This window comes from Furipterus horrens, unplaced genomic scaffold (assembly GCF_987537825.1).
Source record: "Furipterus horrens unplaced genomic scaffold, mFurHor1.1.pri manual_scaffold_4, whole genome shotgun sequence".
In the NCBI taxonomy this organism is placed as follows: domain Eukaryota; kingdom Metazoa; phylum Chordata; class Mammalia; order Chiroptera; family Furipteridae; genus Furipterus; species Furipterus horrens.
Window position 1 is genome coordinate 193,859,916 of NW_028327174.1, and position 27,450 is coordinate 193,887,365.

General features: G+C 47.6%; 1 protein-coding gene across 4 annotated transcripts in view; it reads right to left on the bottom strand.

Annotated features, from left to right (window-relative positions):
- Positions 1-842: 842 nt before the first annotated feature.
- Positions 843-27,450, bottom strand: part of GGTA1 (glycoprotein alpha-galactosyltransferase 1 (inactive)) — a 54,215-nt gene continuing 27,607 nt past the window's right edge. The window contains exons 1-8 of one of the 4 annotated variants that reach the window (XM_090274662.1): positions 26,920-26,983; positions 26,362-26,478; positions 18,042-18,130; positions 15,139-15,174; positions 13,310-13,375; positions 12,731-12,820; positions 6,266-6,403; positions 843-1,941 (exon numbers count right to left, since the gene is read on the bottom strand). In XM_090274662.1, coding sequence (XP_090130788.1) covers positions 1,248-1,941; positions 6,266-6,403; positions 12,731-12,820; positions 13,310-13,375; positions 15,139-15,174; positions 18,042-18,121 — 1,104 coding nt within the window. In that variant the 5' untranslated portion in view covers positions 18,122-18,130; positions 26,362-26,478; positions 26,920-26,983 and the 3' untranslated portion in view covers positions 843-1,247. Of the gene's footprint in view, positions 1,942-6,265; positions 6,404-12,730; positions 12,821-13,309; positions 13,376-15,138; positions 15,175-18,041; positions 18,131-26,361; positions 26,479-26,746; positions 26,778-26,919; positions 26,984-27,450 lie in introns of those variants that run through there. The other 3 variants (XM_090274665.1, XM_090274664.1, XM_090274666.1) reach the window with 3 other exon arrangements.

Below are 27,450 nucleotides of genomic sequence, written 5' to 3' on the forward strand. Positions count from 1 at the left end.
CTTCCTTTATATTGAATTAACTTTAAATAATATGTAGGGTTTCATAACTTCTCTTAGAGAAGGGAATTGAATGGTAAGCTGTTCAATCGTGAGGAATGGGTCTCTCTTGCTGCCATCCCCTCTGATTTTGATATAAAAGCAATTAACCATTTTATTAAACGTGTCTGGTTGTTGTTACACCTCAGCAGCGCAGGGGAAAATGAGGTTACTTGATGAGAGGGCTTCTCCTCCAATCCACTCCTGATGTCAGCCCTCCAAGTGGGGCATGATAGGCGGAGGGACCCTGCAGGGCACAGCAGGTGGCAGCAGGATTTGCTAATGACTGATTGTCATAAAGCCCAAGTCTGGAAAAATGTAATGCCTTGCAAGCCTCTTCAGTCCACTGTGGGCCTTTGTCTTCTCTGACACCCTCCACGTCTTGCCAAGAACCTGAAGACACAAGTTGCAGAACCCGGCAGACTATATGTGACTTGGGCAAACAAGAAGCATCTTCCATGCAAGTCCCCTCTGCTCTAGTTGTCGTGGGATCGAGGAGGCGGAGACCATCCACACTGCCCCCCACCCACTCAGTGCCTGGCTCCATGCAGTGCTGCACTTAGGTGCCCACCCCGTGTCCGGGGCTCCTCTGAGGGGGCCCCGCCCCACAGTGATCAGCCCCTTCTCTTTCCATCCTCTGTGCTAGTTTATGGCAAACTCTCTTTGAGGCTCTGTTTTCACTTCCTTCAGATTCCCTGTGACTCCCAACAGTCACCGGCATGATAACCGCTGGGAATCTTGGCCAATCCTTTGCACAGAAGCCAAACATTCTGAGAAAAGGACACGGACGACAAACGGCATGAAACCACCTGAGGAATGCCACGTGGACAGTGTCCTCACTTAGAGTTCTCCTGCTGCAAAGCAACCTACGTCGCTTTAGACTCAGCACCCTTTTCTACAGTACGCTACCTGGCACATGTAGAGTGTTTCTGGCTTTTTCTTTGCCTGTGACAATTTTTTTTAGTTCAACTAATAGTATTTCCCCCAAACCCAGAATAGGTGAGAAATCATTGGGAATTTACATCTGATTACCACAGGTTCATTCTCCTGCATTACAAGCCTCAAAGTTACAAGGAGGAATGGTATACACTTGCTGGGTTGGTGTCTTGTTAGTATTTTTTTTTTTTTTAAGTTAAAATTAAGTGTTACTTTTCTGAGGAAGTAGCCAGAATACTCTCTCAAATTCAGAAGCCCACTGACACAATTTAAAGTCAGATATTATTTCTAACCAAATTATATTCTTTTGTCTGCCAAGATATCTTGACAGTCTTAATATCTGAAGGCAGGCCTATATGATAATCCCAGCAATATTCTGGGGATAAGATTTTAGTGGGTTTGTTGAGAAGAAAATACTTGTTTAGGTGGCTTTCATCATGCCACTTGGCTTCTATGTCATTTTTCTTGTCGTGGAGGATTCCCTTGAAGCACTCCTGGGTGATGTTTAGGACCTGAATGGGCGTTCCTCCAAAAATGGCTGCATGATAGTAGAAATCCCCCTGGCCGTAAGGAATGAATGCTGAGGACTCTCTCCGCCTCTCATAAGTAAACTCATCAGGATCTGCCTTATAGAACCAGGCCTGTAGCTGAGCCACTGACTGGCCGAGGGTCTCCACCCCAAAGGTGTCTTGGAAGACCTGGTCCACGTCCATGCAGAAGAGGAAGTCGACCTCATGCTGGATGTGGTCCGCAATGTGCTCCGCAATGGTCTTCATGCGCATCATGCTGATGTCCTGCCACCTCTTCTCAGACTTGACCTCAAACACTTTGAAGGAACGCAGAGGACCCAGCTGTATCAAAGGCAACCTGGAGACATCATCCATCATGATGTAAAATATGACTCTCTGGCCAACCATGAAGTGCTTATTAGCAGATGTTAAGAACTCCTCCAAGTAATGCTCAATGTATCTGAAACAAAGAAGAACGGGACAAATGTAATCTCCGGGACTCTGTAAGAGACCATGTGCTATTCTAATCATTTTACTTGTATTTGGAAGTTCAGGAGTTTTTCCTCATTCCAGATGTAACATTCCTGACTGCCTTCTACTGTTCAGTCACACTGCCTTGGGGAGGCCAAGTGACTTATCCGACTACCAATTTTGGAAAGGCGTCTGTCCTGAATAGCCCTGACCCCTCCTCCCCTGCTCTCGCTCTTAGAAGCTGACCAATTGGAGATAGTATGTGTGCTCTGGGCCTTACCACGTTGAGTGGTACAGGCCCTACTCACTTGTCCAGAGCCCTGAAGTTACTAGTGCTGTAGCTGCCCAGGTCCCTCAGCCTTTCTTGCTCTGTGGTTCAATGTAGGGAGGCCTAGGGCCTGCAGATATAAGCCCCGTTCTCCAGTACAAGCTTCAACTGTAATGAAGATGATCTTTATTATCATCTGCCTTACTTAGCCCTTGGGCAGGCAAAGGGGGTGCAAGTTCCTTTTCTCTCTCCAGCTCTATTGGTATATAATCGATGTATAACATTGTGTAAGTTTAAAGTATACAAAGTATTGATTTGCTACACTCATATTTTGTGAAATGATTACCACCATGGTGTTAGCTAACACCTTCACTTGCCACATAATTACCATTTCTTTTTGTGGTGAGAGTATTTAAGATCTACTTTCTTAGCAACTTTCAAGTATACATAATACAGTATCATTAATTGTAATCACTATGCCATACATTAGATCCCCAAAACTCACTCATCTTATAACTGGAAGTTTATACCTTTTGACTAACATCGGGGGGCACTAGTTCTTGAGCCTCCTTCAAAAACCCCAACCGATACCCCAATGTTGCTACTACCCAACCAGATGCAACCTTGATGTCACTCTTGGGTCCTCTGAGGATGCATTAAGCCTAACCATCGCCACTCTGGGACTCAGAGAATGAGTTAAGGGACATGGATATCCTTCTATATTATAGATTCACACTGTGAGCCTCCCACTGGTCACCCAAAACTCCAATCCATTGTCCAAGCACCACCATTATTAGACCCATCTACATACCAAAGCAAACCACCCCTGATTTAGCCTTACTTTAACTAATTTTCTTTATTTTTTACACCATTTTTAGGTTCACAGAAAAATTGAACCTAAAGCACAAAATTCCCATATATTCCCCTGGTTCGCCCTCCCTCCCACATCCTCCTCCACTTCCAGCATTCAGCACCAGGATGTACACATGTTGCAATCAACGTACCTACATCGACACATCATTATCACCCCAAGTCCATAGTTTACACTAGCGTTCACTCTCGGTGTTGTACATTCCATGGGTTTGGACAGACGTATAACAATGTATCTATCATTATGTATATGGTATTATACAGAATATTTTCATTGCCCCCCCAAACCACGTGTTCCACCTATTCATCCATTCCCCTACCCCAGCTCCTGGCAACTACTGATCTTTTTACTGTCACCATAGTTTTGCCTTTTCCAGAATGTCACAGTATAGAATTATACAGTAAGTAGCCTTTTCAGATTGGCTTCTTTCACTTAGTATATGCATTTAAGGTTCCTCCATGGCTTTTCATGGCTTGGTAGCTCATCCCTTTTTACAGTATTGGTAATACTGATACTATTTCCCTGTCTGGATATACCAGTTTATTTATCCATTCACCTACTGAAGGACATCTTGGCTGCCTCCAACTTTTGGCAATTATGAATAAAGCTGGTATAAATATTTGCATGCAGGTTTTTATGTGGACATAGTTTTCAACTCCTTTGGGTAAATACCAAGGAACACAATTGCTGGTCCACATGGTAAAAGTGTATTTAGTTTTGTAAGAACCTGCAAGCTGTCTTCCAAAGTTGCTGTGCCATTTGCAGTCCCACAGGCAATGAATAAGAATTCCTGTTACTTCCCAGCATTTGGTGCTGTCAGTGTTTGGGGATTTTGGCCATAGTGATAGGTATGTAGTGGTTTTTTAGCTATTTGTCTACTTATTCAAAAAAAATATTATGTGGATGCCTTTGTAACCCAAGCTACACACTCTCTTGTGAAACCATGGAGATCAGAGAGAAGAGGAAGGATTAGAAAGAGGGATTAACCCAAATCATGCAAACCCCGGATTCAAGATCAGTGAATGTGTACTGAATTTAATGGGCTAACATAGTACCGGCCAATCATCATGTCTTGTGAGTAGTAATAACCGGCACTTTTCAGTTCGGTTGCTGCTTGGGTTCCCTTTCTTTGCTACCTAATTAAAGGTGTTTTTAATGGCGGCCTCTGGAAACCTAAGAGTTTACAGTATTGAGTCTTTAAATGGAGAGCATATATCTGAGCACTATAAAGAAGGACTTCAATATAGCTCTGTGGCTGATGGCCAGGAAATTCTTTGGTGCGCTGCACCTTTAAGATAAATCTATAGTGCCTTGAAGCTGGGAGACCATCCTAGGGGGGGAAGTGAGTCACTGTGTGGTTTAACATTGTTTAGAGATTAAAGCACTGAGGTTACATTGTTATCTGAAAATAAGCCAAATGTTACACCTCCTACAAGTCCAAATCCACTCTTGTGAGGATTTATTGCTGATGAATACAGTCCTCTCCTGACTCAAGAGTGCAGAGCAAAGGGCTTTCACCACGATATGCCACTTATCCTTTAGTTCTGCAGAGTTGCAAGTGTGGACAAAAAAGGGGGTTCTACAGCATGTAAACAAGGTGATCTGATCATAGATTCCTAACTGGATAGGTCATGGTGGGTAGTCATGCCCCAGGCATATAGCTTCTTTAGTAAAAGGTTTCTTTGTTACTTAAGCCAGCCCTGTCCATTGTTTCTGTGCTTCTAGGTTAACATACTTTGATACAAGAGTACCACCCTCAAGAGCGCATAATCTTGTTAACTTTCCGGTACCTTGCCTTCTTCCACCTCCCTGTAAACTTTCTTATGTTCCCTGGTTAATGTCAAATGCATCCAAGAATTGCAAAACTGTCATTCTCCAGAGCATCTGAAGTCTTGCTTCCTGGCAACTGTTGCCAGTTTGGGTCAAATAAATCCCTGTAAAAATTCTTTATAGGTTTGGACGTTTCTTTCATCGACACAATTGCTGACTGAAGGCATTGCAGACAATGGGCAACGTTCTATTCTTTTTGGAAACATCAGGATCAAATCAGTCTGCATTGTGGCTGGCTTGTCCCCTCTCGCAGCAAAGGATTAGATGAGCTGAGTGAGCACTGGCTCCCGACTCCTAACACAATACAGATTCTCCCAGGAAAAATGTCAAAAACTCCAGGGTTACCCTTTTCTATTAAGAATTGCTACCTAGGTCCCTGGGATCAGCGCAGTCCATGACTTTAGGACTTAATCAGTGTGGTGCCAGCAATGGCTTCTGAGCTCTGGGGTGGGGAAGGACTTAGCAGAACTACTGGGTGTAGACAGAGCTCTCCTTTAGGCCCTACGGTGGGCAGAGTTCAAGCTCAGATCAACCTGGGCCTTCAACTTCTTTGTACAAGGCAAAGAGGTCAACTTTCCACGTGGCTTTCAGAAAAGGTACAGATGGAAAGGTCAGGATGAGGGCAGGGAAGAAGCAGGGAGAAGGAATGGAAAACTGAACTTTTGCATTTGTTTTAGAAAAACATCATTCTCCAAAAGAGCAAAATGTGTTATATACAAACTACTGATTTCAAGAAAGAAGGATTGCAGCTCGGGGAGAAACATGCTAAACAAGGAAATGGAAGCTGAAAGAGGAACTTATCCAACCTCTGGGAGAGGAAGTCCTGGCCAGCCAGAGAGGGAGGAACCTGGGGACCCATGGAAGAGTGGTCAGCCATGCTCCGACATGGAAACCACCATACTTAGGTCACTCTGGCCCGAGGACGTGCTATAAGTCCTCCTGTCCTTGGTCCTGGTCTTGAGAGTACAGGAGAAAGAATGATGCACATTTGGGCTGTCTAACCGCTGGCATTTTTGGAAATTTCCAGAGAAAGCCAGGGGGGTCAGGGTGGAGGTGGTTATGGGTGAGCGGTGGTCTCCGGAGCTCCGTGGGTATAGCAGATATTTTTACCTGTAAGCTGAGGCCCTCCCTTGGAGGTGGGAAGGAGTGGACTCACTGACTATTATTTTATCTTCATGTTTTGGGGGCCTCAGCAACAGTGAGCCTACAATGGTCCCATTACAACATTCTCCTATCTCATAATTCAGACAAGTCATGAACAGCGTCCATTAGCCCAGGGGGACCCTCACAAACATCGGACAGCTGGAACAAGAGGTCAAGGTCAATGTTAATAATGACACTTACCTTCCGATTGCAAAAACCGTCAAGCCCACGGTAATTTTCTGTTTGCCATAGTAATTTTCTAAGATGGCTCTGTTGTAAGTGCCTTCCCACACAATCGGCGCCTTCCATCCAGTCACTGTCACCACCTCCGGCCGCTTCCTGGTGACAAAACACAGAGCCCTGTAAGTGGGGACAGCTTTGCTAAGGTGGGGCAGAGCCTGTGGAAAACTTGGGGTCAGCTAGGATTTGCAGTTACTGTCCCTGAATCCTGACTGCAGCTTAATGCCAAACAGTTGGCTGGGTCATACGACATTTCGGGGGCAGCACGCTCCGGCAGCAGGACAGGAGGCCTCGGGGCCTCAGGGGGCTGTCTTGGGGGCCTTTATCAGGATCCCACTTGTATATCTCATGCCCTCTTTCCTTTGTCCTGCTCTCCTTGTTCTCTTCTTCCAATTTCATCCCCTCTCCTATCTCCTCGGCTGTTTCCTAAACTGCCAGTGGCAACCCTGAGTGTTATTTATCCCCGTGGGTGTCCCCAGGGCTTAAGAAGGTCCTGGTCCTTGACACGGGAATGAGAGTGACACTGAGCTGAAAGAGAGAAAACCGTTTCAATTTGCCTTTTACCAGGAAAGGATTTCTGAGTAAGAACCTGGTTAGAGGCCAAAAAGGGCCCCAGACGAGGGGATTCTGGTGTTTTCATTTACTTTACACAAACAAGGAGATAGAGTCCCCCAGAAAAGTAGGGACTCAACAGAGGCCGCAGAGTTGAGGCTGGAACACCCTGGCACCGACCCCTCCTCAGACCACGGGGCCTCTTCACTAGAAGCACAAAGGGGAGAGGGGAAAGCATGTTTTCTGCACTCAGAACACTTGAAAGGAACTTGGCAAAGCCAACACAAACACAGGAAGCAACGTAAGAGCTACAACGAACTGTAAAGGGTAAGGCAGAAAAGCTGAGCAGCAGCTGGGGCCCAGCACGAGGGTGTAACTTGGCCCAGACGGGCTAGTGGAGACTAGTTCTGACCCCGTTCTGCTCAGGAAGTGGCTGCATTTCCCCCGTTGGGGAGCAGAGACTGAAACACAGTCATTTAGATCTAAACCCCAGCCCGCAAAGGCCTGGTCCCTGCTAGGCATTTGCTTGTACTTTATCCACTGCAGGGAGGACAGTGTTGGGGGCAAGGTCCTGGTGATCCCCATAGTCAGGTCCCTGCTGGGTCTGCGCCTGTGGCCCTGGAGAGGCTGGCGAGGAGGTGTCAGCACACAGGACACGCAGGTCAGGCCAGTGAGAGCTTCCCCCGATCACACACGGGTGGAGGGCAAGCTGGGTCAACCCCACCGTGCCCGGCCTCAGCCCCAGGGTGAGAAGGAGCCCCAGGAGACTTGCCCTCAGACCTCCGGCCCCTCCCTCGTTCTTGAGCTAACTCTGCCCACCCTCCCAGCTGTGTGCCCTGCTTCTGGCCTGCTTCCTCCTGCCACCTGCACAGATGGAATCGCCACCAGGGACGGGCAACACTCTCAGGTTGCTCTCCTGACCCTTGCTATCTTGTCTGGAATCTCCAGCTGGGATTCAGCTCTGCCCTCACACCCAGACGTGCCGACCACATGGAGGACAGCTCCTTCAGAGGTGCACCAACCTCTGCCAGGCAACTTCACATACACTTTTCCTTTTGGTCCCTGCCACACGCCTGTCACATATTATGTCCGTTGTACAGGTAAGAAAATCAATGCTCAGAAAGGATTGTTTACTTGTCCAAGGCCACACAGCTGGCCACTGATGACGGTAACTAACACACACTGTGTACCTCCTGTGGGACCAGGCACTATGCTAGGGGCTTCACCCTTCAGAGGTGGGTGCTCTATCTTTTTTAAAGATTTTATTTATTTATTTTCAGAGAGAAGGGAAGGGAGGAGAAAGAGAGAGAGAGAAACATCAACGTGTGGTTGCCTCTCGCACGCCCCCAACCAGGGACGTGGCCGGCAACCCAGGCATGTGCCCTGACTGAGAACTGAACTGGTGACCCTTCAGTTCGCAGGCGGGCGCTCAACCCACTGACCCACATCAGCCAAGGCAGACGTGGGTGTTGCTCTTTTGATTCTCATTCTGTCAATGCGGAAACTGTAGCACAGAGAGGTTAAATCACTTGCCTGCGGTCACACAGATAGTAAGGGGCAGAGCTGGGATTTGAACCCAAACAGGCTAATTCTGCAGCCTGCGCTCTGAGCCACCACCCTCCAGCACTTCTTATGGGCACATTTATGTTGCTGATGAAGCTGGGGTTAAAGCCCAGGTCTGTCATTTTTGCCACTCAACGTAGCTACTTCAGTAGTTTTAAGTACTGCAGGATGAGAAATGAGCAGTGAGTTTTTTCCTTTGTTTCTAGGAGCCTATGTGATGCTTTTGGTCACATAAAACCCCCAGCTTTATTGAATGACAGGATTTCAAACAAACACACACACACGGCTTATAATTCCATAACCAACCTTTCTGAACTTAAACTCTCCCGTGTATTGTCACCTCATTCACTGCAGTCCTTGGTTTGAGCTTGTCGGGGACCTTTTACTGGTTCTGACCCAGCCTGCTGAGTCATACAGCTGTGTATGAGCTGGGTGTCTGGTAAGTAGGTAATATCATTTTTTAAAAGGAAGAGAAAGAGGAGGAGGGGGAAAGGATAAACTGGATATTGGGGTGCACAGGGGCTAAGTACTTGATTTTGTCTCCTTTAATCTTCATAACCACTTTATGAAATGGATGCTACTGTCACCCCCATTTTACAAATAAAGTGGGGGTAGAATAGGAGAAAGGAACTTTGTCTTTAGCCTTTTAATTTATACAAAGGGCCAGACCAGGGGACTTAATCTCCCAACATCCATTTCAGCTCCTTACCAGGCCCAGTGCTGAGCACAGAGATCAGAGAAGTCACGGAAACCCCTCACCCTTCCCAATCCCGACAGGTGGTCAGCCGCTACACACTCCATAGCTGCCTGACCACTCAGTCCACAACTTCTAGAAAGACTGAGCCAGAAAACCAGTTTTCATTTTCATTACTTGGCTGGGGAAATTCCTCCGAGCAGGAAAAAAAAAAAAGCAATATTAAAAATTAATGTTAAATTAAAAATTAAAATGTTCTCTTTCCCAGCTGTTAACTATTAAATTCCACTGGCAATTCCAACATGTCAGCGCCTTTGACCAGAAAGCCAGATGACAGCCTGAAAATGCAGACAGTCGGGGGAAGGGGTTGGGGGGTGGGGACAGAGGATGAGGTCAGCTTCCTGGATGAACAGCGGTCTCTGTGAAGGCATCTTAGTCATCAAAACTCACAAGCCTCCCTTCCCCCACAAAAAAGAAGTGATAGATGACAGGCCACGTGTGTGTAAGAGCTAGCTTTTGCCACTCTCAACTGCCAGAGGTGTTCAAGGTCATAAAGATGGGACTCTAAAAGGAAGAAAAGGTGCTGTTGGAAAAGACTCAGAACTAACCCCCAACAGAAAAAAAAAACCCTTCCTTCCAAGCAGGGCACCCACCATGTTACGTCTGTTTGTGTGGTTCCACCAGTATAGGCCAAAGGCTTCCCACAAGATAAGAGACTCCAGAACCAAAACCCACACCTCCATGGGATATTGGTAGCTTTTCAAGTTTATGTACTTATTTATGGGAACATTGTGGTATCTCTCCAAGGGCTGGGTCAAGGAAGTGTTAAAATTCCATGAACTGGGCAGGTCAACAAAGATGTGGCATGCATACAACCCATTGTTTACCAAACTCCCAAGCAGCAGCTGCCCCCAGGAACAAGGGTGGTGTCTGTGAAATGCACAGAAGACAATGGGAAGAATTTCGGAGGAAGAATTAACATGTTCACGAGGGGCGGATGGAGGAGAAGACTGAGTTGGAGAGGTGTCCCAGACTCTGGAGCTTGACATGGGACATGAGAAGAACCAGGTGGGGTGGGATCGTGTGAGACCTGCAGAGACACCAAGCAGGCAGAGAACAGGCCTGGCCTAAGATCTAAATCTGGGGCTCATTTGCACACGGCTGGTATCTAACACCCCGGAAATGGTGAGAGCACATTGGAAGATGGCGCATAAAGAAGAGAGATGAGGATACTGCGCTTAACCTACAGAAGCTGTAACATGTGAAGGCTGGAAAGAGGGAGAAGCCCTTGTCAAGGAGACCAAGAAGGGAGAATGGGGAAGCAGGAGGAAAATTCCGAGGATCTGGTGTCATAAAGGCTGAGAGCTTGATGTGGAAATGTGTACACAACACATGACGAAATGTTTTAGGTAGTTTGCAGAAAAGGATACATTTATAGAAATATATTTAGTTGTTCATTCAGTCGTTCATCTAATCATTTGTGCAAGAAATACACTCTGGTGCGCTGAAAAGGCTTAATTTGATGTTGCTTCCAACCAATACTCTTTAAATATCTGCTCATCATTGCTTTCGAGGGAAGCTGAGCCATGTATAGGGAGAGTGGAGAGTGACAGCCGGGGCACTCATCTGTCCCTCCTCTCCGCCCCCAGCAACTCAGCCCTGATCCTGCCACCCAAGTCCCATTCAGCAAAGCACAAGTGTCACAGTAAAAGTGTGCCACCCTCCTTAGAAAGGAGCCTGATGACCATCTCTGGCTCATCAACCCTGCTCCTTGGGAGGTCTTAACCCCCTCACCCCACTCCCCACACACAGCTAAGGGACTTATCAAAGCAACAATGTGTCCATATTCTGACATTTCCAGTAATGGTTTAACATCTCACAGATGGCTACTCTGTTGTCCAGTTGATCAAATGACACATGGGGGCCCCAAATTCCTATCCTTCCACACTGGCATGGATCCCGTTTCCCAAAACAATTTTAAAAAAGCTTTCCAGAACATATTCAGTCTTTCCAGAGGCCAAGATCCCTCACACTGGAATAGATGTTCTTCTCTCCCACCCTTTCGCCACTTCTATAGCTGTTCCTCTGACTTCTCTTCTTCCACCAGCCCTTTAAATGCTGATGTCAGGCAGAACTCTGATCTCTTCCTCTGCCTAGGTGGCCTCATCCAGGCTCACAGATCCCACTGCCACTTGTATTCTGACAGCTCCCAATCCTCCATCATCATATATTCTGCCAAGGTTGGGCCCTGCCAACAGACGGGACTGTCCCCCCCACCCCCAATTTATGTTAAAACCTAATCTCCATTGTGGGGGTATTTGGAAGTGAGGTCTTGGGGTCATTAGGTCATGAGGGTGGAGCCCTAATAAACAGGATTAGTTCCCTTCTAAAGGAGATCCCAGAGAGCTCCCTCACGCTGTCCACCATGTGAGGACACAGTGAGAAGACGGCCATGTATGTATTAGGAAGTGGGTCTTCACCAGAAACACCAAATCTGCTCGTGCCTTGATCTTGCACTTGCCAACCTCCAGAACTGTGACAAATTTCTTGTTGTTTATAAGCCATCCAGTCGATGGTATTCTGTTTTAGCAGCCCAAACAGACTAAGAGAGGCACCCCGTGAATCTCTGTCTAGATGTCCCCCATGTACCGGAATCCACATACATCCTTAGCTGAGCTCATCACCTCCCCCTGTTCCTAGACCTGTGTCTTCTCCTCCAGGCCCTTGCCTGATCAATGGCACCCCTCCCACCCCCACACAGTCTTTCAGGCTTCATAGTCATCCTGGAAAGCTTCTACCCCCTTACTCCCCAAACCACATCCTTCTAAGACAGGTCCATCATACCTTCTTACCAGTCTTCGCAAGTGCCACCACGAGACTGTGAACTTCTTGAATATACCCACATTGATTGAATTCTTCTATCTCCTTTGCCTAACACAATGTCTAGTACAGGCTACCTGACCATGATTCACAGTGGGAAATACATTTTACGCCACACCCAAGCACATGCACATATACATACAGAAATAAAAATTCCACTAAACAATACTTATCCTTACTTCGTGAGATACCCTCTGATTTTCTGTTTTTTAAAAAGCTGGTGCTAAGCCATTAAGCTAGTATCGGAATATACTAATGATAATGACCAGTACTTTGAAAGACACCAGCTAGCCTACTGTAGGTGTTTGATAAACACGTGTTTTAGGTTTGCTGAATGGATGCACACATAGTCCTATGAGATTTTTGCATCATCGTTGCCTTTTAGCAGACGAGTTAACTGAATGAATCTCAAGAGAGAATTTTGTTGCTCTGACACTGGATCCTGGGGCTTTCCACAACATGCCGTGGCCTGTAAGACCCCTTCCGCCTGAGTATTTTGTGATTCATCTGCTGTCATGGGCCACCTGCTGTCAGAATCACCGTGTTATTGCTCCAGCCTTTGAGTCAAAACATCCAGACTCTCGGTTTCTCATCTAATCTGTTGTTAGAGGTCGAACAGAGGCTACAACACTGTCTCCCCACCCGGGGATGCTCTCAGTGGCACCGTTGCTAACACAGCCCCTGCCACCTCCTGCTAAACCAGGGAGTTACTGCACGTGGGCGACGCCCATCCTTACTGTGGGTTAAACCAGTCCGAGAGCTGAAGCTCTTCTTCGTCTTCCTTTTCCTTGTCTATGTCTTCTTCTTCCTCTTGGTAATTGTGGGTCCTGCGTACAAAGGGAAAGCAAGCTGAGTAAGGCAGGGAGGGCGGTCGGCAGTATCGGGACAGTCAGTGAACACGTGTTTGGAGACAAGGAACACCTGCCTGGTGGAGCAGGTGCATGATAGTAAATGGTTCTTTACTTTGGATGAGAAGACGCAGTACCCATCTTTGTTATTATCCTTCCAAGTCAGCACAGTTAGCAGTTTCATGACCCAACGGCCTTCGGATTATTTTGGGGGTGGGGGTGGGGGACTTGCTAAAACAGTCCTCACGAGACCATTTTATTTTACAACAATCTTTTCTGTAATCTGAACTGCAGACCAAGCCCCACTCACCCCCAACTTAAATGGAAAAAAACAAAAACAAACCACCTTCCACATTCTAGTTCCAACCACGAAGCAGACACCTTGGGTGATTTCAGTAAACGAGAACAATGAGTGACCACGCACAGGCTCCGCGGGTGGAAAGCACCGCCCCCGTCTGACTGCCTTACCCATTGTTAAACCAGCTCGGAAACCACCAGCCCTTCTGCCCGCCGTTGTCGCCAACTTCTGGGTTTCTAAGAAACAGAAAAGATGAAAAACATTTTTAGAAAATGAGGCTGTCCCAAACTCGGAATTTTCCGAACTCTTTTTATGACAGAAAATCATTAAAAAAAATTTTTTTTTTTACTGCCAGCTGGTAAAACAGGCAGAAGTGAAGCTGTTCTGGCAGAATGGGAGGGGATGGGCCTGACCGTGCCTTGACCTCACCTCCCTGGGGTGACCCCCGGCCCTGGCACTCAGCTCATCGTCCAGGGAGCTGAGTAGGACGAGAATGATGGCGGTGGCACAACAGGCACTGATACACAAACCTGGGTCTTGGCTCTGCCACTTACTAGTTGTGTGGCTATCATAGGATATTTTCCTTCCCTGATTCTTGACTTTCCTCCTCTGAAAAGTCATATACTACTGCTAACACGGGGCGGGGCAAAAGTAGGTTTACAGTTGCTTGTATGGAACGTAATACAATAATTAATAAATAATAACAAGAATAAACTGTGCTCCATGTACTCACAACTTTAAACCTTTTGCCCAACCCTATATAACGATAACAATAATAATCCTATTATGAAGGAATCTTTGAAAACTAAATGAAATAGCATACATAAAAGAGCTTAATAAATTGAAATGAACTATAACAAGCTGTGGTCTTCATAAAGAAACCAGTGTGCCTTTGCAAGAATAATCTCTTCTGCTGACCTTGGAGAATTCAGGTTGCTACAAAGTCAGCAGTCACAGCCTCAGGACATCTGAGGGTCTCTGAGCCAGAAACTCAAGACACCTGTCATCAGAAACCACCTTCCCTACCCACATGCGGAAGTTTGCACACTCACTGTAAGAGTCTCCCCGAGGTAGGGAACTTCTGGAGGTGGGGAGGGAGGGGAAACCAAGAGATAAAGCCTTTCGGTCCAACCCGCTGAGCGGTGAGACATGACCAGGCATGATAAATCTGTCCAAAAGCTCATCTACTTTCAGAAAGTGTTCCAGATGGTTTACAATTAAGAAAGTATGGTTACAATCAGCAAGGAAAGAAAGGCAAGAATACAACAAACAAAAGGGAACAGAGAAACATCTCCTTCGTCATTCAGGTAGGTATTTTCACATGACCTTGGTCATCCCAGCAACTCGGGAGAAGAAAGGTTTTACCTTTATTTTCATTTGTAGCTAAAATATTGGCTGAGTGGGTTTGGGAAAACTGCCAAGATCCCGTGGCATTTGTAGGCATAAAAGCTCAGATTTAATGCCAAGGGATAAACTGTATCAGAAATGAAGGCTGAGGAAAGTACAAGCAGTTAAGAACAACTTTGCTCTGAGGTTCCTGGCAGTCGAGCCAAAGACAGAAAAACGAAGGCTTACATAGTTTTTACTGCCAATAATAATAATAATGATAATACACCCACTAGGTCATCAGAGTCCCAAGTGCTTTTTATGATCCTTTGTCTCCAAGAGAAATTTCTTGCACGAATCTTTATACAACATATACTGGGTATATAAGGGACACTATCTACCCTGACTCTTCTTATTGGGAAGGTGGGAATGTTCTCCAAATGACACCACTTAAAGTGACCCTTCATGAGAAAAAAGCAAGGGCAAAAACAGCCTTGGTTCTATAAAGCTGTTTGGAGGCCGGAGGCATGCTGTCCAGACCCCTGGGAACCCATCCCCGCCCTCCACCTTTTGACCTGCACCTCTCGCCAGCAGCCATGGTAAGAATGGGCTGTAGGAGATGCAGGAGTGGTCCTGGGAACAGTCCCAGAGCATCTAAATTCAAAGCACTTACTTTGAGTGATATATCCACAAGAAAGAGCCTTCTGGGCTAAAAGCAAAGGAGAAAGAAAAACATATCGTGTTACTTTTCATTCTGAGAAAAGCTATTTTGCAATCATTATCATTGAAGCCCTGGGGCTGAGTTGAGAGCCTTGTTGTAGCTACTCCTAGGTTTCCACCTTCCTTGAGATATAATCAAGGACCTCAGGAGGCAGCGAAGTTCCACTGCAGTCCCTTCAGTCCTCCCAGAACCAGGAGGTCCGTGGAGACTCAAATCTTAGTGAAAAAGGCGACAGCTCTTCAACAGGAAGAGGTTAACATGGGTCCCCTGCCATGAACCTCCTGAGATCACTAGGGCCCAGCCATCCTTCACACAGGATTTACCTTCCCCCAGAAAACAAAACAATGCAGGACTGCAGAGCCAAACACGTCGTCCAGATCAGAGCCTCTGAGATGCAGCGTTCCTCACCTAGAAACTGGGACTACTCCCTCCCTTGCAGGGCTATGGTAAGAGCTGGAGGGAGGGCATAGCACAGTTCCCGGCACACGCCAGCGCTCGATAATGACTAGCTGCCGTCACCATACTCGCCATCACCATCGTTCTTCTTTTACTAATAACTTTCCTCCAGCTCTGAAATTCTAAGAACTTTTTTTCATCCAGCCTCAGACCAAATGCTGTCCCGGATGATGTTCTTTCAGGGTGCTCTGCTAACAGCAGTTGACGAGTTCCGTTAGGTTATTTTAAAATCCCTTTTCGCCCTGCACTGCCCACCTGTCTAAGGTTAGTACCCTCAGCACACCTCAAATCATCACACAGCCAGTTGACAAGGCGGCCAGGGGTCTGCTGCCTTTTGAGCCCCTTGCAGGTGTTCAAACAGATTCTTCCCACAGAGTAATGATGTGGCCACAGTCCGGGTGCCACATGGCCCTGATGAGGAGCCAGAACATGCTCTGGCGACCGAGCAAAGACTGCGCCTAGCACTGCAAAATGACCTTCTGGATGGAAGGCCAGTGCCAACATGCACATTTGTGTCTTTGGCTCCATATTTAAATGTTGTGAACCTCCCAGATATGGAAGCACAGCTCCGACTGCAATTCAGAACACCAAATTATCCAGGCAAGCACTCACACTTCGAAGATTATCCCCACAAGCAACCTAACTCAGGCCAGGACCCCCAAGGGCACTTGTTCTGTTGTCAGATTCTTCCAACTGCTAGAGTTCTTCCTTCAAGCTGCCAAAATCCCCTGTCCTGGCCTGTCCTCCGGAGCAGAGGGTGATGGTGATGGCGATGATGAAGATGATGATACACACCGCAGCCAGCATCTTGAGTGCTTATTAAGTTCCAGACATTGCCCTAACGGCTTTACATACAATAACTTATTTAATCCTCCCAGCAATCCTATGAGGCAGGTACTAAATTATTATCCCATTTTTTAAAGATAGGGAACATAAGGAACAGAGTGGCTGGGTAAGTTGCCTGACGTCACAGAGGAAGTAAATGGTGGCATAGGACCAGCCCAGACTCCAGCCAGGATATCTCCTCAGCTCTTGAGTCCATAAGGGAGGCCCGAGGTCCCTTCACCCAACTCTGGTTCATCGTGTCTTCTGACCATGTACCCCAGTTTCCTCAATTTGAAAGATCTGCTCTGTTGATCCCTCTAACTTGGTCACACTTGTCACACTTGTCTTGTTTTTCTTAAAAATGAGTTGTTCAGAATGAAACAGAAGGACACTCCAGAAGCAGTTAGATCTATGCAGCACCCTGGGGGAAAAACAGCTTCCAATTCTCGAACGATTCTCCTTCTATTGATGGACCTCAGGGTGCAGTTCCTTTTTTAGTAGCCAAGATGGTCCTGTTGGCTCATCCAGTCTTAGAATTTAAGAACTGGAAGACATTCAAATGTTAATTCAGGCCGGCACTATGAACTCGGAGACTACTTAAACACTGCACCACGAAAATATTAATGGTGCCAGAACAGCTCTCCCTGCCCGGAGGTGTACAGCGGACTTTCTGGCTGAACTGTACCAGTGCTTTTATAGTCAAAGGCATCGTGCGTTTCTGCAGCTGCTTGTGGCGACTTCTTTCTGTCAGAAGCCTCTCCAGCTGGAACCTGCGAGGCACTGTAGTTTCCAAAAGCACAGAAGCGGCTTTTGGGGAATGCACTCAGAAATGTTTAATTCACTTTGCTTCCAGAGTTAAAAAAGAAAAGTTTTAGCCAGGCACAAATAAATCACCGGCGACTCAAGTGTATTTTGCAGCAAAAGTCAACAACTTGAGTTACTCCTTTAAACTGAAAATATCTCAGAATTGCACAAATCAGGGTGGATTTCTCATGGGATTTGTGTCTGAAATGCCTTAAGGTAATTTCTGGATCTGGCCATACGAATAGTTTTAAATTACATTTTGGGGCTTAATAAGGCCTTACTATTTCTGGATCTAGCCTGCCCAGAACTGCAAGAGTACAAAAATCAAGACATTAGGAACATGTCAGGAAGGAAGATAATTAGCCAGAAGGTACTTGGAGCTCTAATGCTTCTCAAGACAATTCAGGGCTAAACTGAACTAACAAGGAAAATGGGGACAGACTCGTAGATGGAGAGCAGAGGACAGGTAGTGGGGGGCGGGGGGGTGTTAGGGGGTGGAGGTATTGAACAAAAAGGAAAAAGGACTCACGGACTTGGACAACAGGGTGGCGAATGCTAGGGGGGAAGAGGGTATAAGGGGACGAAAGGGTAATGGGAAAAAAATAAAGATTAAAAAAAAATGAAGACAGTTCAGAGCTCAGGGATACAGAACGGGTGGGATCTCCCTCTTTATGATTTCAGTTAGGTCTGCCTCTAATTCAGCGTGGTGACTTGGCTAACACCAGGAGGTTAACTTTCATCCATATCATTTCACCGTGTTTCATAGTTACCTGTTGATGTATTCCCAAAACACAAGAATTACAGTTGAGACGACCAGCATTGACAAAATCACTCTGCCTTTGACATTCATTATTTTCTCCTGGGGAAAGAGAAAAACATGGGGAAAAGAGACTCAATAAATCCCGAGCCAGATATGGTTTTTAAGAAATGCTTCTACCTATATCCTCTCTAAAAGGAAATGTTCATGAATATTTAACGTGAACTAAGGAGTGTGCTTTACCTTAAATTGCATAGGGCTGCAATGGCAAATTAGGCCAGTTTGATGAATTGAAAGGACTCTTGTGTTGGGAATGGTGCTAAGGCCATTTTGGGGCTCAGACGGGAAGTACCTGGAAGATCGTGAGGGCCACCATGGATGGGAAGTGTGCGGGAGTAACTGTGAATGGTTCCCATGGCCGCCCGCTGCCTGAACTCAGATCGCCCACCTCTCAGCAAATGCTAGCAGGGACCACCCATTTCCTAGCTTTGCTCCCCTTCATACAGTGACCACATGCCCCGTGCTCAGAGGGGGGGCCACTAAGTCCTTGACAATCTAGGCTCACCCACTTCCCACACCCACCCGGCTTTTCCCCTCCACACCCACAGCAAGCAAACAACCGGGGCACAGTAAGCACATAGCATTTCTTGATTGCTGTATTTACTGTGGTTGAGAGATAAGGGGTGCTGGGTGGGGAACAGCAGGTGGGAAGTACTTTAATTAGGGTGGTCAGGGAAGGCCTTGCTGGGGGGGTGACCGAAGCTTCCCAAGGCATGCAGATGGGATGGCAAGGGGTAAAAAGCATGCTGTGAGAAGGGATGAGAGTATTTCAGGCTGACAGGAGAAAGAGCTTGTGGTGTTTGAAAAAAAGACAAATGCAAAAAGCCCGAACAAGAAAAAAAAGTGATGTTCTTTCACCTGAGTAGCTGGAACAAGAACGGGGTGGGCAGGGCAGATGGAGCCTGGGAAGGCATGGAAAGGGGATGGGGACCCACAAAAGCATCTAAAGCTGGGACATCACATGACCCGACTCCGTTCAGAGACCCCAGGGGGTGCTGGGAGCACTGGGGGTAGGGAATGAGTGTGGGGACAAGGGCAGACACAGGGACATGAGGTGGCAGGCTGTTCCAATGGCCAAAAAATAAGGGGTGGCCTGTGCTGAAAAGGAGGTAGAGGAGGTGGAGAGAAGTCAATGAATGCCTATACTTTAAAGAGAGAACTGATAGAGTTTGGCTGGTAATTTAGTCATCAGGGATGAGGGAGAGGGAAGAAGCGAGGTTTCTGTTTAAGCAGGTAGGTTGTAGCATTTCCTCAGGTGGGCTTCGGGAGGACCAGGTTTGGGGACGAGAATCATGAATACCCGTTTGGACATGTTCCGTTCTAGGAATGCGTGAACACCCCAATGGAGATGACAGGTCTGAAGTTCATCGGGGAGATGTGGGCGGGACATGCGACTGGAAGCATCGTCCACATGGGCAGCATTTAAGGTGGAAGGAAGGGAATTCCGTCACCTGTCACCTACAGAGAGGATGAGAAAAAGGAAGGAAGAGGTCGCTGGGCTGAAGTGGCATTTAGAGACAGGACAGAAAAGGAGGTGAGAAGAAGAGGCCTGGGGGGCAGGAGAAAAACCAAAAGGTGGACGCCCAGAAGCCAGGAGGAGAGAGCGGCCAGCTGCGCCGCTCATCAAATGTCATGGCCTTTATGAAGCCATTTCCTACGCCTGCCCCGATCACCAGTGAAGTGTCCTTTCACTCCTCTGGCTCCCTTGTCACTCCGTTCACATTGCTGTGCACACCCCCTTGGGAGGTGGCTCACGTGGGAACATCCACATGTGGCTCTGTCTCCCCCTGGTCAGTCAGAGCCTCCTGAGAGCCAGAGGGATGTCCTTTTCAACCCTGAACCGCCGGCGCCTCAGGTGGAGCAGATGAGGCCCGCTGTAAATGTTTGGTGAGTGAATTAAGGAAAATGAAAATGACACTGAAATTTGTCCTTTCAGAGAGGATCTTAGGGGATTCCACTCTCGGATCTCATATGCTACATCACTTTTATTATAAATTCAATTAAAGAACATGGGTATCAGCCACGATACTCTAGTCCTCCTTCCTTAGAAAGTGCGCTGTGTTTGGAAACGGAAAAGCCAGTGCTGAACTCGAGGTCATAGCTCAACCAGCTTTCAGATGTCCCTATGATCGGTGCTCTTCCACAGGCACAAGAAGGTGGGCCTGTTGGGGACCATGTAAACCTCAGTCTTGAGCTTCTTCCCTTTGAGGACCTCGTGCTGGCTGGCACATATGGCTTAGGGCCTGTGGCAAAGCCACAAAATGCAACTGCATGTGGCTCCGCCTCCCTGCTGGAAAAACACCACTTGAAATCTACATCGATAGCACTAGCATTGAGCGCTAGAAAAGTCCTGGGTTTGGGAGCAAACAGATCTGGACTGAGACTGTGGCCACCTCTCCACGCTGAAGCCTTCACTCCTGGAAGTGTGGAGAGTGACCAAACACACAGGCTTTGGAATGAGGCGGGGACTGGCATCCCAGCTCTGATATACACAAAACTGGGGAACCCTGAACATGCGGCAGTCCCTCATCCACATCTCCAGAAAGCTCTGAAAACCAAAAGGCCTTTCTGTAATTCAGTTGGCATTATGGTCCTGACGTGAGGCTGTTTATAATCCTTACCCTACTTAGTGAGACCGTTTAGATGTTTCTTTGCATAAATATGGATGCATTTCATTATTTGGTGCTACTGCACTGGGGGTGCTACATAATATATGATATATAACCGGCACCTTCTGCCTTCCAGGCCCTGGGAGTTCAGAAAAGGGATTGTGGACGTGTAATGGATCTTATTAAATTGGTTTCCTTGTCTCTAAAATGGAGATGAAAATGGCCATGATTGTAAGAGATAATGTCCATAAAATACTTAGCATCGTGCCTGGCACCATATAAAGGTGCAAAACATGCTCATTCTTATTATTATTGTCCAGAAAACAGGCTGTCGGGAGGACCAGTGAGAGAGCACAGTGCCCGATATTTAGCCAGAGCTCAAACCATATCTGATGGAAAGAAATGAGGGTTCTGGAACAAGAACATGGGAAACAACTGAGCGCAGGGAGAAGGAGATTAGGGGCTCTGAAGGTCACCCGTCTGCTCCATGCTGCAGCACCTCGAAGAGCTCACAGAAGTGAGAGGAGACTGACTTTCTTTGATCAGGGCGGGGGCGCTGCGACAACACCCTGCCTGTGCTGAGAAGGCCAGCACAGTGTGCGTCCCAGGCTTTACCAGCCCCACTGACCGAGGAGCAAATGCACCTGTCCCCCAGGATGAGAAACGTTAAATGGAGAGACATGCAAATTCTCATGGCAGAAAACACTGAGGCTCTCATCAGGACGAGCCAACATCAGACACATCTCCTAATCCCCTCTCCATGCAAAGGGGTTATGATTTTTCATTTCAGAAATTAGCATCAGAGGCTATTCATGAAGCCCGTTCCTTCTGGACTTCACAGATTGCTTGACTCAGCTTACTTTTGGCTGTGGCCAGCTGTCACTCTCGTGGGAGACTTCCGACTGCAAGCTACCCAGGGAGCCAATGTCATATCCTTTAGCAAAGCACTAGAAATGGGTGCAGACATGCTTCCTGGGATCTGGAATGCACACCTCCAGAGAAGAACGGGTTGGCAGGGTGGCCAATGAGTCTTTGAGAACACTTCTATATTTCTCTCTGGACAAAAATGAGGCATTTGGCAGCCAGTGTGATCTAAAAGTCTTTCTCTTACATGTTTGTTTCAGGATTTTCAAAACTGTAATTCTGAAGATGGATGGCTGATGATCTTAACCACCAGCTAGAAAATGTGGGGTTGCTAATTAGGACTAGTGAATATTGACACCCTACCTCATGTGGGAGCCTATTACTCCGGGTCACCTGGCCCCCACACCTCAGAGGACGTGGTGCAGTCAGCCACCCCTAGTCCTACCAGAGCCTTCCCACCACCTCTCAGGCCCTCCTGTCCCAGAGCTCATTGTTTCCCTGGGAATTCATCCTACCTCCCAGAACTCAGCGCCTGTACCCAAAATAAACTACATGTCACACCCCTGTCCTGGAACACGTGCTAAAAACCTGGGGGCATTTCTAAGGGCAGGGTCACCTTATAAAGCCCTTTATTTCTCCACTTTCCTTCCTCCTCTTCCTTTTCCGCTCTGTTTCTTTTCCAGTGGCTCATTAATTAACACTTCCTTCCACCTGTCACACAAAGAACAACAACAATACACACACACACACACACCCCTTTAGTCTGGGCTAAGTGAAGGTATTCCTTCCAAACAGAAACCCCTCTGAAAGGAATTCTACTGGACTGTGGACCTTGTTTCCTCTTATCTCATGGCAGGGGAAGGTGGACGTCTCAGCTGAATAACAGCACTCAGAAGCCCTGGAAAAGCCATTATCTCCGAGAGCCGGAATCTGCAGTGGCAGAGGAAACCCAATCTTCCTCTCGGCCTGTGGTTCCACCCCTTGCCCCTGGAACCGGTGCCCTGCTCCCTGGAGCTGCCCTGCTTGCTCCAGCCCCAGTCACCCCTGGACGATTGAGATGGGGTCAAAGACTCTTGAGTGACAAGTGTTGTGAACAGGTAAGGGGCAGGGGAGGCCACAGGAGCAAACTGGGTACTAAAGACCTTGAACAAAACTCCTATATTCTGTCTTCCACATCTGCCATTGCAATATTTAGATCAGGCATTCCGGGGAGAAATTAGGCCAGTGCTGACTGAAATCAGCAGTCCCGGACACAGGCCTGGGGCCCGTTCTCTGATTCTGTACTCTGTTTACAGGTACAAGCACCCTCCTCTGGGTATCTTGAAAATTCAAAAGGAGACCGTGTGCATGAAGCACATTGCGCCCAGGGTCAGTAAATGCTCCACAGAGGGCTCTGAAGGCAGAGATGTGGCTTCCTCTCAGAGAGGCGTGTGGGTCCCCCAGGGTAGCACTACACAGAAGCTCCAGGGAGAACCCCACCCCACCCCCACTGTGACTTTGTGAGTCCGCTCCCCTCCCCACTGCCCACGGCTCGGGTTGGGCAGGGAAGGAAGCTGAAACTGACCAGCCCCACCTTCCACACGGAGCAGGTGTTGGAAACCAGGGTCACGGGTGTCTCTGGCCTTGTTCTCTCCATCACTGAGAGAAGTCATTCAGACTTAACTCTCCATGACAGGCTTTCCTCACTGACCCAGGATGTGGATGAGATATCAACCACTGGTTGGAAGTCTCATTATACACCACATGGAGCACGTCTTACAACAATGGCCCCATAGATTCCTTAGAGTGGTGACCAAATGATAAGATCACCCACCAACACGCGTTGAACGCAGAGGCCCCCTTCCCCAGAAGAGAATAAAGCCGGGTGCCAGGCCCCCTTGCGGACTAGGGTCAGGAGTGGGTAAGGCCTGAAGCTTCCCAGAGGTGAGGAGTGTTCCCCTGCCTGGGCCAGTCACTCCAGCCTTGGTGCCTGGGCTGGGGCTGCAGGTGTGTCTGAGGGACTGACCTGACCCCACTACCTGTACACCCGCCTGGGCCCCAGTAACAAGCGGCCCCCAGGTGGGCCTTACTGCGCATCCAGGAGCCTCCCACTTTGATCCCAAGGAGAAAAGCGCTGAACTTGATGCTGCTCTGCTCCCTGCTCCGGGCTCACGGGGATCAGGACACTGCCACCTCGTGCCCACACCCTCCACCCCACCTCATGCAGGGTCAGCAGCTGAGCCCTCTGGTGCTCTGGCTGGGGCCACCTGAACAAGAAACTGCTGAAGACTTACCCACAAGGTATGAAGCTGAAAGGAACTTCTCTAAACTCTCAGTAATAAAAAGCAACCACGAATTAAGCATGCTAGAGGCAAAACTGATTTGTCTTTCTTTCATTTCTATTTAAAATGATACTACAGCCCTGGCTGGTGTGGCTCAATAGGTTGAGCGTCAGCCTGTGAACCAAAAGGTGGCCGGTTTGATTCCCACTCAGGGCACATGCCTGGGTTGCAGGCCAGGTTTTCCTGCTGGGGGTGTGCAAGAGGCAACCGATCAATATATCTCTTACACACTGATGTTTCTCTCCCTCTTTCTCCCTCCCTTCCCCTCTCTCTAAAAAGTAACTAAATAAAATCTTAAAATATAAAAAGATGATACAAACTCATTGACAAATGAAGAGGCAACCCAAGAGTATACAGCCAAAATATGACAGGTGCATGAGACAACTAAGTAATATAATTTTTACATTATTTTCTCATCATGCTTTCTAAATTTTGTCCTGTTTGGAGTATGTCAGTTTTTGTTATTTATTGTGATATGTCTGCTCATATTTAAATACAGTTGACCCTTGAGCAATGCAGGGATTAGGGGTGCCAATGCCCCTGCAGTTGAAAATCTGTATATGACTTTTGACTCCCCAAAAACTTAACCACTCATAGCCTACTGTTGATGGAAGCCTTACCGATAACACAAATAGCAGATTAACCCATATTTCTATGTTATATGTATTATATACTGTATTTTTGCAGTGAAGTAAGCTAGAGAAAAGAAAATGTTAAGAAAATCATAAGGAAAAAATATATATACAGTATTTATTGGAAAAAATCCACGTATAAGTGGACCTGTGCAGTTCAAACCTGTGTTGTTCAAGGATCAACTGTATCCATTTCCATGCCTAATATTGTATTTGCAACTTTGCATTATTTTCTAAAGAGGGCCCTGAAAATTGAATAAGCTTTAGGCCCTAACAACAGCTGGATGCTCCCTGAATGAACCAGGCCAGGCCCTGGGCTAAACACTTTACCATCAGTCTCTCAAGTTAAGCCTCACAACAATCCTGAAATCACTGTAGAATTATCCCCACTTTAAAGACATGAAAATGGAGGCTCAGAGAGGTTAAATAACTTGCCCGATGTCACACAGCATAAAGTAGTGGAGCCGGGATTCAGGTCCCAGGCATCAGCTTCTGGTGCCCACCATTTTCACCACTCTCTTCTCAGAAAACATGAAGGCCTACCCAGACTAATCGCTCAGGTCTCTTTGGGACACCCTCTCATTTTGCCTCTCATGATTATCACATAGTGACTGACTCAAAGCTGGCCAATCACAGGGGCTGGCTTCTCCTCTGACTATCTGGGGAGCACTGGCTCTTCTGCCATTCCCAGGCGCCTCCTGCATGCCTGCTGTAGGTCTTCCTCTCTTTTATTTGTTAATCACCCACCAAGGTCAGAGTAACAGCTTTTTTGATGAGGAAACTGAGCTTCAGAGGAGGCTGAGATGGCAGGTCTCACCTAGAAAGGGATGCCAATTTGAAAAGCAGACCCTCTGACTCCCAGGCGGGTGAGGAAGGAAAGTGCTGCTTTACCTGGAAGCCTCTGAATTGGTGGGCATAGGCCCTGGCCGGGTAGCTCAGTTGGTTAAGAGTGTCGTCCTGATATGCCAAGGTTGTGGGTTTGATCTCTGATCAGGGTACATACAGGACTCAACCAATAAATGCATAAACGAGTGGAACAACAAGTCAGTGTTTCCATCTCTCTGTGTCTCTCTCCCCCTTTCCCACTCTCTGTAATATAAGTGAATTAATTAAATATTTAATAAATAAGTTGGTGGACATTATAGGGAAATGCTGCCCATGGGAAGAACCCTAGCACTAGTTCTGGGGAAAAAAAAGTGCATGGAAGGCTGTTTGCAGTTCTGTTTTTCATCATGAGGGGCAGGTAAACACAGACAGAGGAAACCAACAAGCTAATAGACAAGTTCTCAGACTAAATACATGGCTAAGTGTCACTCCAGCCGTCACGAACGGAACCTGTTCTCTGAGGTAATCTTGTCATGCCTTTTCTTGAGTCCCTTCAGGAAATCTCAAGCCTGGATCCAGCCAGCTTTGCCTTGCTGCCTAGCCCAGACATTGTGCAAGGGTTTTTCCAAGAGAAATAACGTAAGGTAAACAAAGGGGCTACCGTCCCGGGAGGGCTCCACATCCATCCACCCACAACGCGGCCCCACAGCCAGGCTCGCGCATGGTCACTCTGACTTCTGCAGAAAAAACCCCAGGCCACAGCCACAGCCCCATGAGGTACTTCCAGGGGAAGCAAAATCCACAGCATCCCACCAGCCCCCACTTCTAGATCCCATGCCGGGGGGGGGGGGGGGGGACGATGACGACTTTTGCTTCTTCCGGAACTACTGAGGGGGGGCTGGCAAGAGGTTAAGGGGAGAACGAGGGTCCTCCCCTAGGTGGATCCACACACCACAGCCTGCTCGCAGTTCCCCCAGTGACCCCGACAAGGCAGCGGTAAATCATTTCAACATTTCACATACCTCATCGTCTGCTTCTCTCCCCTCAGAGTAAAAGGCAAAACAAACAAAGTTCTATTGAGCTTCGTTCCGCAGAAGGAGGCAGGGCTCGGAGGAAGGGAAGGTGCTGTGGTCCAACTCCTGTCAAAAGAATAAACAGCTGTTTCAGGAAGACTGGGGCAGGCAAATCCCAGAGCAGCCAGAGGCTTTGTTCCTTGCTGCTGGCCCCGGGAAACAGGCTGTTTATCAGGCCTGCTGACTCTGAGCTACAGGCCAAGGCAGAGATGCTTCTCTCTGGGCCCATGAATGGCCCACCCTTCTTCAGCAAGTAAAACTACAGGCCCAAATGAGGCCAGCTGTTGGAGAAGGGAAGGCCACTGCCCCAGAGAGGGACACACCAGACACTCACATCACCCGCTCCTTGGCAAAAATGGGAACTGTTCTGAACCCAAACAACCCTATTACTAGGAACAGCCAGTGGAGAAGTAAAAAAAAAAAATTAAATTAAAAAAAACAAACAAAACTTTTCAATGAAGAGGGGTGGGTGAAGTACAGTGCCCCCAAAGCTTGCTGAAATGCTACCTAAGCATTCCTCAGAGTGAAGCCTGTTCTCTACAGCCCTTAGCCCTTTGGAAGTTGTTTTGTTTGAACACTATTTTAACAGAATGTTATAAGATCTCCCGCTCTGCAAACCAAGCTATAAGAACTTTAAAAGGTCATAAGGCCCAGCCCAGCTCTTTGGCTGAATAATGCTTAACCCTTCCCACACCCACCTCCTGCTCCCAGAATAGAATTTTCCAGCTGGAAGGGACCTCAGAGCAGTGCACTTTCAAACACCCAACGAAAACTCTTTCAAAAACATATGAAATCATTCTCAGAACTCCACTGTGTGAAACAGAGGCCGCGGAGCCCTTGGGCTAACGTGGGGAGGGGAGGCGCAGAGCCCCGCCGCCCAGTCCCTCAGACACCTCGCAGGTGTACGTACAGTCTGGAAGCCCCAGACCAAGGAGAGGGGACCAAACCCAACAGAAAGAAGCCAAGGGCTGGCCCCACGCCCAAGGGCTGTCTAGTCAGCATCTTCCTCTTGTTTTCCAAAGCAAAAATTTTAAATCC